This window comes from Takifugu rubripes, chromosome 2 (assembly GCF_901000725.2).
Source record: "Takifugu rubripes chromosome 2, fTakRub1.2, whole genome shotgun sequence".
Classification (NCBI taxonomy): domain Eukaryota; kingdom Metazoa; phylum Chordata; class Actinopteri; order Tetraodontiformes; family Tetraodontidae; genus Takifugu; species Takifugu rubripes.
Genome location: NC_042286.1, coordinates 8,847,137 through 8,862,021, shown reverse-complemented (window position 1 = coordinate 8,862,021; position 14,885 = coordinate 8,847,137). Strand labels below are relative to the sequence as shown.

Here is a 14,885-nt window from a genome sequence, read left to right as displayed (position 1 = left end):
GGAAAGCACTGCAAAGCAAAAAAAACCCAAAATAACGCATGATTTCAACTGCACAAAATATATCAAATATTATTCACCCAAGGCTCAACTTCATGCACTTTATCATAAGCAACACAAAAGTCAGTTCTTTTGTTTTGGAGTTGTGTACTTCCCTACCTAGAAACAGGATGTGTGTGTGTGAGTGTGCGCGGGTGTGATGTTAAGACTGCTATAGACAGGGTGAAAGGCTTCTCCAGTGGATGCTTTTGGAGGCCAAGATGACACAATACTACGCCCCACGAATGACGAGCGGGCTCTTCAGACACCGAGTGAGCTGCGCCGGACTGTCGGCGTCACCGCGGGACAGGCAGGTCTACTCCTCCTTCCTCTTGGCCCCGGGGATCTTGGCTTGGATCCTGTACAGAGACAACAGCCTCCTCATACCATATGCCCAGTGAATCAGTTATTCTAGATTAGGTCCTGCTTATTCTAACCACCGACTGGTTTGACTCTCTTCCTTTTTAAGGAAGTTCACAGAAGCAAATTTGGGTTAACAGGATTTGCCTGAAGGATGTTCGTCGGGCCCAAAACGGGAGACGGACCTGTCCGCATGCGTTAACCCTTTAAATGCCTCACTTGTGACCTTTTCGATGAACTTTTACATTTATCTGTATTATCAAGATGACGTAACCTGGCCGTTGGGTTTATATTTGTAGATTTTTTTTGCCACAGAAATTTGCTTTAACATCATCTGGAAATGTGCTGCACGACGCTTCAGTCGGTGCTTTGGTGTGTGTGTGTGTGTGTGTGTGTGAAGTCTGAGCAGTCACGGCAACTCACTTCCCCACCACGGAGTTGACATGGGTCCGTATTAATCCCACATATTGATCGATTTGCGCCTGAAAAGAGGAGACAACATTGTTTAATAGGCGTCTCCGTGTTGGCTGAAGGTGCCTGATGTGCAGCCACCGACCTGATGCTTCTCATAGACCACGGGCATGGTGAACATGGAGACCACAGCTGTAGAGACGCAGGGAATGTTTAGATACGTGGACCTACAGTGGGAATACGCTCAGACGGGAACACGCTTCCGCGAGCGTGGCCCTGAGCACTTATCTTGTGTAAACGGGAAAAACTAACAAATACTTTAAGCGGATAATCCGATCATTTTAACTGACTGGTGCAAGATGATCTCACCAAGAATGAGCAGCGTCAGGCCGTTGAAGAGAGCGCCCACGTAGGTCAGGAGCCACATTAAAACAGCAAACTGGAACACAAACAGGGTTTAGCATCACGCTGCAACCAACACACAGTTTCTGGTATGGGCTTCTTTTTATGCTCCGATATTAGCAGGATAAGCTAAATAGCTTAGCCTCTTTGCCTGTATCTCTAGTCCAGGATGGAAAATGGCAAATGTTTGAGGCACACCTTCAGGGAGTCCACCAGATCTTGTACGAGGAACAGCCTGCGCAGCTCTTTCACACAGGTGTTGGAATACAGCAGGATTTTGTCGGCGTATTTGCTAATCTGGTCCTGGGATAGAGTGATCTCCATCTCCAAGTAGGATCTGGTAGCAAACACACAGTCAGAAACAAAGGCGACATTCGGGAATCCCCAAAACGTCTCGGTCGGCTCACTTGAAAGGATGTCCCTCGTCGGTCTTCTGCACAGCCTGCAGCACCGACTTGTAGATCCTGAAGCTGATGGTGGCGGAGAGGGCCGCCAGGGCCAGGTAGGCCCCGACGCTGACCACGCTGAACTGGGTCAAGGAGAAGAGCAGCAGAAGAACGCTGCTGAACACGGCCCCCGACTGCTTCACATTCCTCCAGTAGAGAAGGTCGATCGCTGTGAGGAGGGGAGACGAGGGTTAGAAGGATCCACCACATGCACCTCGACGCTTACAATTACAATTTTAGGATGTTGGGCGCTACACATGTGGGTCAAATATCTGGAAGCTGTTCACAACCGGATGTCCTCAGAGAGCTACGGCTGTCACATGGTTCTGTTTTAACCCAGCTTTCTAACTTAGCTTTTCATTAGGTCAGAGTGAGCTGGGGAAATGTCTCACTTCTCGCGTGTGTGTGTGAGATCTAGTGGCGTACCAGCACCTGACTTGTACTTATCGTGAGGGCCACCTGATGTGGTCCCACACGTACGTGCCCATACATACATCCAGCCATGTTACACAGAAGGAACACCTGCAGCAGCTGTGCAGTATTAATGATTGACCTTGGGAAAGACAGCGGCAGAAATAGACTCCATATCAGCAGTTTACGGGCAGGTTCAATGTGACCTGGCCAAACGAGCACCTCTGTGTTTATTTGTGAAGGATGACGAGGCATTCCTGGAGGTTCTCGTTAGAGATCCATCCGAAGCTGCCGCCGTTTCCTTCGTTCCCTCCCGGTTTGCTTGGTGACGCCTGTAATTTAAAGCCACTAGCACCGATGAGGGAGATGTGAAAACTTCGGATTAGCCCATTGTACCGTTACGTCTTCAGAGGCTGACACGCTCGTCTGGACGCAGACGGATAAGGGTTTGTTCCCATAAGAGCTCTCGACGGCATGTTTCCCCATATCGAGCAATCGTAGTCGGTGCGAGAACGTAAAGTCAGGAGACAATTGTGGATGTTGTCTCTTGGGTTTCTGTCTCTCTAAGCTGCCCAGAAGCCTTCCTGCTCTAATTTTAGCCGTGGAGCCAAGAGCAGCATAGTGATGACGGCCATCTTTACTCTCCACTAAAAAAAGGGCATGTTAGGCCCGGGTGCCGGCAGTCATTGTGATTCTCTGCCTCACGCACTCACGCAGAGACACTTCACAACTGCAGAATAGTAAATGTACCGTATTTATTTCCTCCCCCAAACCTAAGCCGTACACACCTGACCTTTCGGCCAACGACCCTGCCGTACCTGCACAGCCTCTCCCAGAAGCCGAAGCTGCTGTCACCGGTGACAGACTGACCATGTGGTTTGACTGGTGATGCTCACGCACAGACAGGATCACACAGAGCGGCGGGAGTAACACAGACCGATGCTGAACAGCGAGCGAGACGGCGAGACGGCGCGCACCCAAAAGCTTTAGCTAGTGCACCAGAAGCGTTACTGACCTGCGGCTCCCATGGTTGAACAGGGAAAGAGGCAGCTGCTTTATGCATGGACAAAAGGAGAGCTCAGAAAGGGAGGGGATGCCCCCTCCCTCCACCGGGGGGGGGAGGAGCCGTCGCCCCCGCTGGCAAATCAGCACCTGCGTTTGTAGGGCGGAGGGGGTGGGATGGAGGGACCGTTGTGAGAGAATCACGCTGCCACGCCGGGCACAATTAAAACAAAAAAACCCACCAAAATCAAAACCACTGTGTGTGAAGTCCCCACGAAGCCGTGCAGACCGGGGGGCTGATTCCAGCGAAAACGCTCGGGCAGGAGCGTTCGGCGGAGCACCTGCCTGATGCAGTTACCATAGTTACCGTGCTCCATTTTCTACCCGCCGCTCAGCGAGAGACGGCGCGAGGGAGGAAGAGAGACTGAACGTGAGGCGGGGAGGGAGGGGAGCAGGGAGAGATTCATTTGGTCCCAGTCTGGGGAATGGGCAGCTCCTAATGTGTCTCCACACCCTGACATCTGAAGACGGCCTCTCCCTCCATTGTGCTGCACAAAGGGACAATGGCAGCTCCAAGAGCGGGCCCGTTGATGGACACGTCATCTGTTCCTTTCCTCCAATTTGTGATTACAACAGCTGGGAGAGGGGGTGACGTTGGAAATGGAGGGAAAACAAAAACACGCGTGAGTTCGAGGCTTTAACGTAAAGACACGCGGAGGAACCGCAAAACGCGGCCTGTCAAGCTCCACTCGTGGATGTCGCTCTGACACGCCAGAGCTAATGATTAACCAGAGTGTGGCCTGACCTCGTTAGATCACTGGAGATCTCCCCGAGTTAGTGAGGAGGCAGAGAAGCTCTCAGATCTGAGCTGGGCCGCGTCGCTGTGCTCCAAACTGTTGCGCAGGTAGTTGCTGCCGCACGCGTGCCGGGGGGCGCTTTGATCTGTTCGGGATCAAAGCTGCCGCAAAATAGACCAACATCTACCTCGTGTCAACACTGTCACGCCGCCGAGTTCATCTGTTTCAGGAAACCGCTCCATTTAATAAAATAATTATTTCATCAAAAAGCAGAGTTTGTTCAGCAAAGCGGTGCAGGAGCAGTAGGTTGTGACCTCACCCTAACCCAGAAACGACAAAACAAGGTGGCCCCGTCACGTTTGCCTTGAATAGATCGTACGCGTGAGTCCGTGTTCTGTGTGCTCGCCACTGTTGGGCAGTTCTTGAGCACTCGTGAGTCAGGGTGACTAAACACAAATGGCTGGATGAGTAAACGCCGCTGGGAGAAAATGTCTGCTATCATCCAACGCTGCATCAGTCTAATCTGACATCCGTAATAACGTGGTCAAATCCTCTCAGATGTTGTTATACAGCCTGGAACATTCATTACAAAGGAGGGGGGGGGGGGTCACAAGGCTGCACAAACAAAGAGGTGGCTGCAACAGCGCTCGGATGCGATCGGTGACCATTCTACTGCCACGCTGGTCGGCAACGCGGCGAGACGGCCAACCGCATCCGTTGTGCGCCATTTTCTCCCCCGGCCTCCGTCGCACAAAAACACGGGATTCGCTTCTTCTGTCCCCCCCCCCCCTCAGAAAGGTGCCAAGGCAGCTGAGGAGATGGGGCTGATGTAATCAGGATGGGTGCGCCCTGGTTACCATAGAGACGGTCTGTCATTGCTGTCCGGACGCCCTGACTGCTTTGAGACACAGAAACGCGGCGCACGCCATTTAACAAAGGTTGCACGGCTACAAAATGGAGAGTGGGATTTGGTCCACGGTGCGACCTTATAATTCATATTACCAGGCACTGGAAACAGATGGCTCCCAGCATGCCGGGATTCTCGCTCCATCCACCAGCACGTATCCACCCCCCACCCCTTTTACCCCCCCCCACCCCCATTTTTCCAGACGCACAGACATTCAGCAGAAAGGATCTGTCATCAGGGCGTGTCTCCGCCAAAGGAAACGCAGGTAAACATTGTTGTTTGACTGCACAACAATAGACAAACACAGTAAAAGGACAAATGTGCACATGCAAATCGCACAAACACACGGGGGCGAGGGGACGTGCGCGCGCCGCGATGGATAGTTAGCCTACATGCACGGATAAAAGCCCATCGCTCTGAAAACAGGAAACGCTGGTTTACCCTGGCCCTTCCAGCCGCTCCAGGAGCTCTCCTTCTTGCTCACGTCTGCAGTGGCCTGCATGCTGGTGATCGCTTACGTCCCTGTTCTCTTTCTCTCAATGCTCTCTCCGTTTTCTTCTTTGTCTCCCTCTTTGCTAGCGCCGGCTCACTCACTCATCCCAGAGAGGCATGAATGGTCGGAACGGATGCGGAGACGATAAAGGAGGAGGAATCGAGGGAGGGAGGGAGGCTTTCAGGGTGCTCGCGGAGCACGCAGACTGATGCTGTGGAGCGGCGCTGGCTACAAAAGGAGCAGGGGCAGTGCGCGCACGCGTGTGTGTGTGTGTGTGTGTTGGGGGAGGGAGGGAGGGAGAGGAGGGAGCAAATTGTAAACACTGAAACCACATTTGCTGCTGCGGCGCACCGTCCACATGATGGATGGAGCGCCTGGAGGGGTGAGAGGGTGGGTGGCGACAGTTGGAGGCTTTGTTTCCTGAAAGGGGGTCTCTGCAAGCTTTAAAATCCGCGAGAGCAGGAGGACAAGCTAGCCAGTCGCCAGTGGCGTCTGCTGAAAATGGCTGGACCCCGGTGACTATAGGCAACCATCACTGCCCAGCTTGAGGTTCACGCGACACTATTGAGATGGACGGCGGCTCGAGTGGCTGGTTCCACTATGACTCAGTCAAAAAGACAAAGTGCTTGTCAATAATTCATGGCAAGAACATTGCAGAAGTGTGCTTTTTGTTTGGAGCCTCCGGGAGGTGTCTGCTTTAACGCCACAATTATTAAGTGAAGGAGAAACCGCGCAGTCAGTTTGATGTTCCTGCTGAGAAGAAAATAGTTTCCTTTTTAAAGGTGAAAGCTATTTTTCCCTGCTTAAAGCCAGACCCCCCCTCCACATCCACCTTCCACCCCAACAAACAGCCACACCTCACACCTTCTGGCAACATTACTCAAGAGGAAAGAAGAGGGGGAGGCAGGAGCCTGAACATGTGCCCTACCATCACTGTTGCTATGACAACTGGGGAGGGAGGAAGTGCGCCTATAATTATGAAAGCTCTATCTGCTGGTGTTCCACTGAGCAAAGGTGCGCTGCGCCCTCTAGTGTCGGCAAGGAGAAACGCCTGACCTATTTTCCCCCCCATTACCAGAACTTTCTGTCATTAGTAGCAAACAAAACACGGTCATCCTCCTCTATTTCAAACTAAACTGTAGCAGCCAACACAAAAGCAAAAAACATTTACTACAACATTGACATGAAGCCTTCTAACTCCCCGTAGAAGTGTGTCCCAGTTAGCCCAGTATGGTGTTACGTAAACATGCGGTTTCCAAGCACAGCCAGCCGAAATGCCCAAATCAAATATGCAGCTTAGACAGAGTTTACTCCTGCAGGCTGTGACTGGCATGTCTGATCTATCGGCTCACAGGGTGATGTAAGGAAGCAGATGTTGCCCAGATTTTCCATAAGCGGATCATTTAGATGTGCCAGCAGAAAGCGGTGACAAAAATAAGGTTCAATAAGTCATTGCTGTGTTTTTGGTCTCCATGCAGATCTATGAATAGAAATATCAATCCATCGGTGAGTCCTTATAATGTAGCATCTGAATTCTGCCAGCAGGGGGCATCTAGAGCGCAAACACCCCCTGGCAGACGCACACGCCCCTCGGCGATGGGGCACAAAAACAAAACAATGTCAGAGCAGACCATGCATGCAGCTATCGGAGGGTAAACAGTGCTGCGCGCGACAGGGGAACTGCGTCATGCACACTTTAGGAATGTCTTGAAGACGACTGTAGATGAAACAGCACCTGGCGCTCACAGCACCGCCTGTGCTGTTGAGCCGTGGGGAAAGTGGCGCCGAACACACCGCCACAGTGTAAATGCTACAAAGGTGAAACTCTACGACCTCCGCGGGAACGTTTTAGAATAAGTGGCGCCATAAAGATAACAAAGAGGAGATTGAGAGTGGAGGAGCTGACCTTTCTGTTTATTAAGCCCAGGGAAGATGGAGGCGGTGGGTTTTCCCGGGTCACCTTTGCCCTCGCTGGCGTTCTCGTGCATGTCGTCCTTTTGAGGCCTCTCAGATCGGATCTCCGGGGGCACCGCGGCAGTGGGGGGCTTAGGCTTGGCGGGGTAGTCCTCCTCCGACTTGACCGGGGTCTTGACTCTCTCTGTGGCGGCGGCTGCGGCTGGCACCGCCTCGCTCGTGCTGCGGGGAGAGACGACACTGGGAACCAGGGGGGAGGGAGGGCTGACTCCCTGTTTGAGGCCACCGAAGCCCTGCTCTCTCTTCGGGCTCTCCTCAGACGCGGACTCAATGAAGAGGTCGCTGTCAAGCTCGGCCTCTCTCTCCTCCCTCAGAATGCTGTAGGCTGTGGGTGGAGCGTGGTTGCCTGCCAGGCCGCAGCCCCCCGGAGCGGCGGGGGGGCTGTCAAAGGGGTTGTTAGGCTGGCTGACCGTGCCCTTGCTTTTAGGCGGCTGGGCAAACGGGTTCCCGCTGGCCTTCGGAGGCTCCTCTGACACCAGCTCGATCTCCGAGTCCCCAGACTCGGCGCTGCTGCCGTCCTGCTCCCTGCCGCCGGCGTTTGTGCTTGAAGGACCTTTGCAAGCAGGCGGCTTCACCGCGTCATCCTTGAACATGTCGTCGGAGCGGAATTCCTTTTCTGCTCTCAAGGGATAAGCGGATATTAGTTTCCATTCACGTAAAATTAAACCGTTCTTGTGTTTTTCTACTTTCATGACAAAATCAGGCGAAATGTTTTGAAAAACAACAGTTGAAGAAATCGAGCGGAAGCCACTGGATTTCCTTCTGAGGCCACTATGCTGATAATAACCAAACGCCATGACATCAGCGGAGACTCTAAATCTCCTTTTAAGCAGCTCAAAGGATCAGAATTTGGTATCGATGAGGATCGTGGCATCGTCTGCATTTTTTCCCCCTTAAATTTCCCTTTAAATTTGCAAAAGGCGAATGACAAATTTCAGTCTTTGCCGTCTGTGACGACTTCTGTACTTACGCGTGGGGGAAGCGTTGGGCGAGGACGCCGGGCTGTCGTCCTCTGGCTCCGAGAGAGTCACAGTGGGGACCCCCTGCAACCCCACGCTGAGGATGTTTTCCCGCTCGGACACGCTGACCGGAGGAGGGGCTGGATGCACATCAGGTCTGGCACTGGTGGGCTGGGACTCGGTCAAGGTGATCTTCACCGGGCTCGCCGTCTGCGGGGTGCCGCCCAGGTTCCGGTAGGAGCGGTAGTCAGACAGCTCTTCATCTGACGGCTCCTCCACGTAAGGGAAAGAGTGGGAGCCCAGTGCCGGGCCCAGGTTCTCCTCCTCCTCCTCTTCTTCCTCTTCATCATCCTCGTCTCCTCCAGGGTTTTTATCTATGTAACCACCGAGTGAGTCATGACCCTTTGAACCCTTGTCCCCCAGCCGCTGGTCATGCCGCTCGTCCCCGTGGCTGATATCCATGTAGTTGTAGGATTCTGTCTTGTCTGAGCTGAACAGAGACTTCGGCATGTCGTCAGCCAGGCCGGACGCCATCTTGATGTTGGAGCTGAAACTATAGGAGTCGCTGGAGAAGTCGCCCAGGCCAGAGGAACCCAGGGAGGTCTCAGACGCTTTCAGGCTGTCTGACAGGTAGGAGCTTCCTTGCCCTGACGCGAAGCTCTGGCCCGACAGCAGGGAGGTGTAGACATCGCCGTCATCATTCATACTCTTCCTGGCGAGGCCAGACATGGAGTCATCTGTGGAAGAGCAGGGACAGAAAGAACTGGAGGTTAGACGCGCGCGAATAAACTAACCGCGTCGCACAGTCAGGAGCTGTCTGATGCACAAAAAGCTCCAGTTTAACAAAGCTGAAGCGGGCAGCGAGGGCAGCACGGCGGTGCTGTGTACAAGGCCGCGGCAATCAGCGAGGTGGCACTAACAGAGGGCGCTTTTGTCCAGTCCAGGACAAAGAGGAATTGTTCAGTCCTCAACAAAAAAAACCCACGGAACCGCAACAAGTGTCCATTGGAAATCATGCAGGCAAATTGATTTCTTTTGTCACATATTTGCCCTGGAGGCACCAAATGAGGTCACGGCAAATGAAAGCAGAGGTTTATCGGGCGCAGGGTCGCGTATCGAAGACTTAGGCTGGTTTTAGCGAGATGCAACTTTTCGAACGACAACAGGGAGAGAATGAGCTGCATCCTGAGAGCCTTCATACCAATACCAGCATCAGTGGTGCAGGTGAACTCTGTTAGGAGTTATGGCGCTAACGGCAATGCTAATATTGGCTGTAAATATCGCCAGTAACGCTATGACGCTGCTGCAGGGAAATGCTGAGGACATCTATATTACTTATGTGTTGTAGCATAGGAAGGAAACAGATCTAGATTTTATTTTTTGATAAGATACAGGGCAAAGAATATTGATCCGTTGGTAAAGGATTTTATATTTCTGTCATGAAAGTTAGCATGCACGCAAACACAGCAGAATAAACACGGCACGGACACACAAACACACAGTACACTGAACTGAACATTCGACACTAATATTTATGTTGCCGTCTGGACAGATCTGCGTGCATATTTCCGCTGCCAGAGCTCCTCCCCGCTCCTCTCTGGCCCTGTTTCTTGCAGGGCAGCGGTGGGGATATAAATAGGCTGGGTCCAGCTGCTGGGCTGTATTGGGTGGGTGCAGGGATTTAAAAGGGTTAGGTCTGCAGGATGCAGACTAACGGACAGCGTATCCAACAGGTCAGGATGTGCAGCCCTCCCCTGGCTTCCTCTCCAAAGCCCCAACACCCTTCCCTTTATGTTGTCCTTTCCTACCACAGCGCGCCTTCATTAACAATACATCACACTGCAGCGCAATAGTCAGAACACAGGGAGCGGGGCGAGGCCCAGACGCTCCCACTTTAGAATCACATCTATAGTTACATCACTAAATGTTTCTACAGCTAACAACAGTTAGCATATAGATCCGAGGCGCGTGCAACAGGAACGAGCACAGCGTCGCATCGACTCAGTCGCACGAGTGCCCTTGGTGTGGAAAAGCAAATCAAGGTATAATCCTCTTAGTGCACTATATCTACAGGTCCCGCCAGTCATCGCCCCGGCCGGACCATCATAATCTAAGAGTGGCTCAGCCCCTGAGCAGGTGAGGGGGGCACTCGAGGCCAAACCACTGTGAAAAGAGGTGATCTCTTTAACTGTAAACACAGATTGCAATAATATTGGTGTTTGAGCTGATAATAAAGGGCGTTTCAGTCTGCTGGTGTGGAAAAACCCACCAGGCCGAGCTGCTCTCAGACAGGATCCGACCTGACAACAGAGGAGTTCTCAGCTTCGACCACAAACCACCGCCATGCTCCTAGAAAGGTTGGGGTAGTGAATGTGTGTGTGTGTGTGTGTGTGTGTGTGAGGGTCCAGTCCTTTTGTTGTCCTGTTGTTAGCCACCGCAGCTCAGCTGCTTTAACGCAGCCTGACAGTCTCTGCCAGGCTCCCAATTATCTGCCCACCAAAAAAAAAGAAAAAAGAAAGATGAAAGCCCAGCCGCTATCAAAAGGGGTGATTTCATTAATACCTTCAAATGAGTTCACAGAGCAGCATCTGGGACTTGCTGGTACTCGGAAAGGGCTTATTCCTTCCCTGTTGTTTTTCCGCAAGGACACGATTTTCTTTTGTTTGTTCCTTGAGTCTTTGTTTTCTGGCCAACGTTCTAAAGTCGTTACTTTAGTAACACTGGTTTAACTGGGAGAGTGTCCGTTTGCAGGAAGGCAAAGCTCCATTCATCTGTCCATCAGCCTCTCTCTATCTCCTGTGATCTAATGACTCCATCCTTCCATCCGAGAACCTCTCCACTGCGGTGTCACCTTTCGGGGGTTCTCTTTCGCTCCGTGACCTTGTGGAAACCATGGAGACGGCTCCTCTTTCAAACCCATCTGTTACTCCTCTGTCCTAATGGTGCACTGTACCCTTATTGTTTTGGCCATTTGACAAGATCTTTAAAAGAATATAGGGAGGAGAGGTGATCTTAGCTTTGATTCCTCTGTGTAATTGATATGCATGTTTGATGTATGTCTATTCCCTACTGCCCCCCCCCCCCCCCCCCCCCCGGTCCTGCTCAAGGTTTCCTCCTGTTAAAAGAGAGTTGTTCCTGCCCCTGCTGCTTGGTGGGGCCCTGGGTTTCTGGTAAGACAATTATGATTGTCGATAGAAGATAAATTCAATGAAATTGAAGACAAGCCCACGTTATAAATGTAACTGTTTTTACTGAACATATCATCTGCGCCATACGTTGATGTAGCATTATTGTGTGTTGCTGCTGTACTGCGGTTCGACCTGTTTTTAACGCAAACAGCTCCGGTTTAAAAGTGCTCCTGCGCACGCCGGCGCTCGTCATCCTTTTAGGTTAATAAAGAAGAACAAAAAAAGCACAAAGGCAGCTGAGGGCCTGCGCCCGAGTGCTGCGAGAGAACAGAACTATTAGCAGAGGTCGATGTGGGAACGGCTCTTCTGAGGGTTTCAGCCGCTCTGGAGAGGATTGATCCAAGGCAACCAGGACACGCAATTTACTGCCAGGAGCGGGAACGCACCGGTTTTTTAAAGCGACCGCCGGACGCCACGACGGCTGTCGTCTTCAAAGACGAATCAATGTAAGGAGACGCTAATCTGCCTACGTCCAACGACAAAGGCTGCACCCGTCTGCTCTGTATCGATGCTATTTCTACTGCTCGGAGGACGCGGGAGGACGTGGAGGCGCTGAGGCCTCTTCCTGGGGTCAGAGACCATGTACACGTGGTGCAGCCTGGTTCCGTCTCTGCTTTAAAGACACAACTCTGCGTTAAGGCTCGCAGAAGCAGGCGTGCAGAGAGTTATTAATCTATACGGCAACATCAGAGGGGCAACACTGATTTCAACTGTCTTTGGTCCTGCCGCTAATCCTTTGAGCTGGTTTTTGAAATGCCCCGCTCAAGGATTATATGGGAAGAGCGAAACAGTGAAATCATAGACCAGGGCAGCGTCCCGCGCCGCCTTTTTAATGCGCGTCACCCCAGAAGTGAGCGTCTGAGCTTCTTCGGGTTCGTCTCTGCCGGCGTCCATTCGTCGGTCTGCATTTAGCAGACTGGAACCTGGACGAAACACAGACGAGAGGGGGAGAGGGGGGCCGAAGATGCCCGGGCGGCACATTTGAATCACAAAATGCTCCCAGAGGCAGAAACTTCAGGGGCCACGGACCCCCCAAACATACTGAAATAAGACATGAAGTACGAGGTCATTCTTGATATTCTCACAGCAGTCTGGTTGTTGTTTCAACTCCTTTCCGGCTGGACTAAAGATACCCCCCCACCCCCACCCCCCCACTGCCCCCTCCCCCTGTTTATCTTGCATCTTTATCTATTAGTCAGAAAAGACCTTGCACCACTGAGCCCGCTGGGAGCAGGAGGGCTCTCAGCAGCTAGAGGCACACGTGCACCAAGCTGGTTTATGCAGTCCTGCAGAGTCCACTAAGTGCCTCTGCTCTCTGAAAGATATGAAACCAGATTTATGCTGCCTCATCTTTATCACTGATGATATGCGAGTCAGATCTGAGGGGGATGGGGTGCGTTTTAGGAATGATGCACTTTGTCAGGACAGAATGAATTAACCATTAAAATACACTTTAGGGGGTCATAAAAGGAGACGTGTGGGAACGGATGGCGTGTCTGCTCATGTGTGGCAGATACAGGGGCCTGCTCAGGACTGGAAAATCAGTGTTTAGCGAAGCTTCTGGGAATAAAAGAGGCCCGTAATGATGTGATCCGAGCCTAAAGTACTTCCCTGTGGTAACTGCTGAAATCTGCAGCATCCACTGAACACAATCAGGCGCGGATCAATTCCACAGTCGGGGCGATTCTGGACAACTTGCAGAGATTGTCTTTCACAGCTCGCGCTCCTCAAAGGCTAATCTGCTTTTCTCGCCTTAGCGGAAGAAGGGAAAACGCAGAAAAATGACAATATAAGATCTGCCGAGCTTAAAACAGCCTGGTTGTTTTGTGTCGGTCCACCAGCGAAGCAGAGACAGAGTGTGTGTGTGTGTGTGTGTGGGGGGGGGGTGTTTGAGTGCAAATGTCGGACACTGATCTGAGTTGGCCATGACACGTCTGGTGGAGAAGGAAATGTCACAGGCGCGTGAACAGAGATGAGATGTGCACTGCTCCCACCACGGACGGACAGACAGTGACAGACAGAAGTGACAGAATAGATCAGTTCACTCCAGATGGACCTCCGCTGGTCCTGGCCCCTCTTCCTAGTTAAACATAGAGCCAGAGCTCAAGGATAACGATCATTTCTGATGAAAATGGTGCAAAAGTTTGTCTAGAAGTGCTTTATAGTCGATCTGTGGCTGCTGCCGGTAGCGATGACTGCAAAAGCTCCGTTTTTTAGGCCACCGAGGATAAAATTCAATTCGAACATTTCTCCTCAATTTAATGGGCACAAAAAAAGGTTCTCTTGAATAGATTTGTCTTCTCTTGTAGTGTACAGTAAGGCAAGTGAACGCAGAGTGGAAAGCGGTTGACTTCCTCAATAATCTCATGAATGTTTCAGTCTATTCCTGAATAAAAGTGCAGGACTCTGGTTCTGCTCAGCGGGGATGAGTTAGCCCGGTTCCTCCAGGAGTAAAAATAGCAGCGCGAGTTGAGAGGCACTGCAGAAAGTGACAGATTAGCATTGAGGTCTACGTGATGTTCCCAAAAACACCGCCTACAGCCCCCAAGAACAATACACGTGCTCCTGCAAGCTGCTTATTACAGTAAATAGACTTTCTGTTGAACTATATGATTACCTTCTTCCCTGCTGTCACTGGATCACAACGGCCCCGAGTGTCTGATCAACAAATGCAAATTAGAAATACATATTTAATCCCAACACTACATGCGGCAGTTTGTTTCATGTCTGTCCAAGGGCCCTTTTAAGTTCAACAGGCTTTATGTTAATGAATGGCGCACCTCCCCGAACACTCATTTATCCTCAATTTCATATTTGAGGCGCATATCAAAGACTCCTGCCTCTGCCTGGGGAATACATTATGCTATTTCAGAATCAGCGTAAATTACCGGGTTGCATCGTTTCTCTCGCCTCCGTCTACATAAGTTCGAGCCGGGCTGGCAGGCAGGCCGTCTGTCGTAACGCTAAATCTGCGACAAATGGACCAGACTGCGTCTGTGCGTTAACGCTGTGCCTTTGTTGACAAAAACCCACAGACAAAATGAAAGCCAACCCGAACGAAACACTTTGAAATGACGGACACTTGCCATAAATATCCGGTTTACCTGTAGATGCAGTTTCCATAGTAACGGAAGGCCTTTGGCCGTCGTCCTGGTAAGGATGGAATTGTTGATCCAGGTCGCTCGACACCTCGCTGCCTCTCGGCTTGAAATCCTCGCGCAACTCACCGAACTGGGTCGGTGCGTTCCCAAAGAGGCCGTTCCTCTCGTAATCATCTCCAAACCACCTCCCCTCCGAGCCGAGCTCCTCAGCAGACATGGTCTAATCAGCCGCGGGACGCAGATAATCGGGATGCCGGGCTTCTCCTCTCGTTCGCCGGGGCTGTCGTGTGAATGAGCGGCGACAATCCTCTGGCTGCGGCGCGGCTGACGGCGGCGGACGCACAATTACGCAGTTCCTGCTTGGCGTCTGTCCACCGAGCCCGGGTGAGGTGAGGCGG

The 14,885-nt window shown here is 51.8% G+C and overlaps 1 protein-coding gene and 1 long non-coding RNA gene across 5 annotated transcripts; both read right to left on the bottom strand.

Moving 5' to 3' along the window:
* Window positions 1-312: 312 nt before the first annotated feature.
* rtn1a (reticulon 1a) lies at window positions 313-14,720 on the bottom strand. 4 transcript variants are annotated; one of them, NM_001038226.1, is given in 9 exon segments: window positions 321-395; window positions 820-878; window positions 953-999; window positions 1,177-1,246; window positions 1,408-1,546; window positions 1,617-1,824; window positions 7,172-7,855; window positions 8,210-8,935; window positions 14,491-14,720. In NM_001038226.1, coding segments are annotated over 9 exon segments (2,190 nt in total). In that variant the 5' UTR covers window positions 14,705-14,720; the 3' UTR covers window positions 321-352.
* On the bottom strand, window positions 13,090-14,430 carry LOC115247464 (uncharacterized). Its single transcript, XR_003886519.1, has 3 exons — window positions 14,275-14,430; window positions 14,004-14,044; window positions 13,090-13,865 (listed from the first exon to the last, which is right to left on the bottom strand). It is a non-coding gene; the product is annotated as an uncharacterized lncRNA (long non-coding RNA).
* Window positions 14,721-14,885: the final 165 nt, after the last annotated feature.

Bases quoted from the DNA above. Each gene is read 5' to 3' on its own strand.
- rtn1a (XM_011615604.2), bottom strand. From the start codon at position 5,274: ATGCAGGCCACTGCAGACGTGAGCAAGAAGGAGAGCTCCTGGAGCGGC. The intron at 1,825-5,213 runs GTAAACCAGCGT...CCCTCCTCACAG, and splicing joins GAGCGGCTGGAAGGGCCAGG to CGATCGACCTTCTCTACTGG. The intron at 1,547-1,616 runs GTGAGCCGACCG...GTTTGCTACCAG, and splicing joins GACGAGGGACATCCTTTCAA to ATCCTACTTGGAGATGGAGA.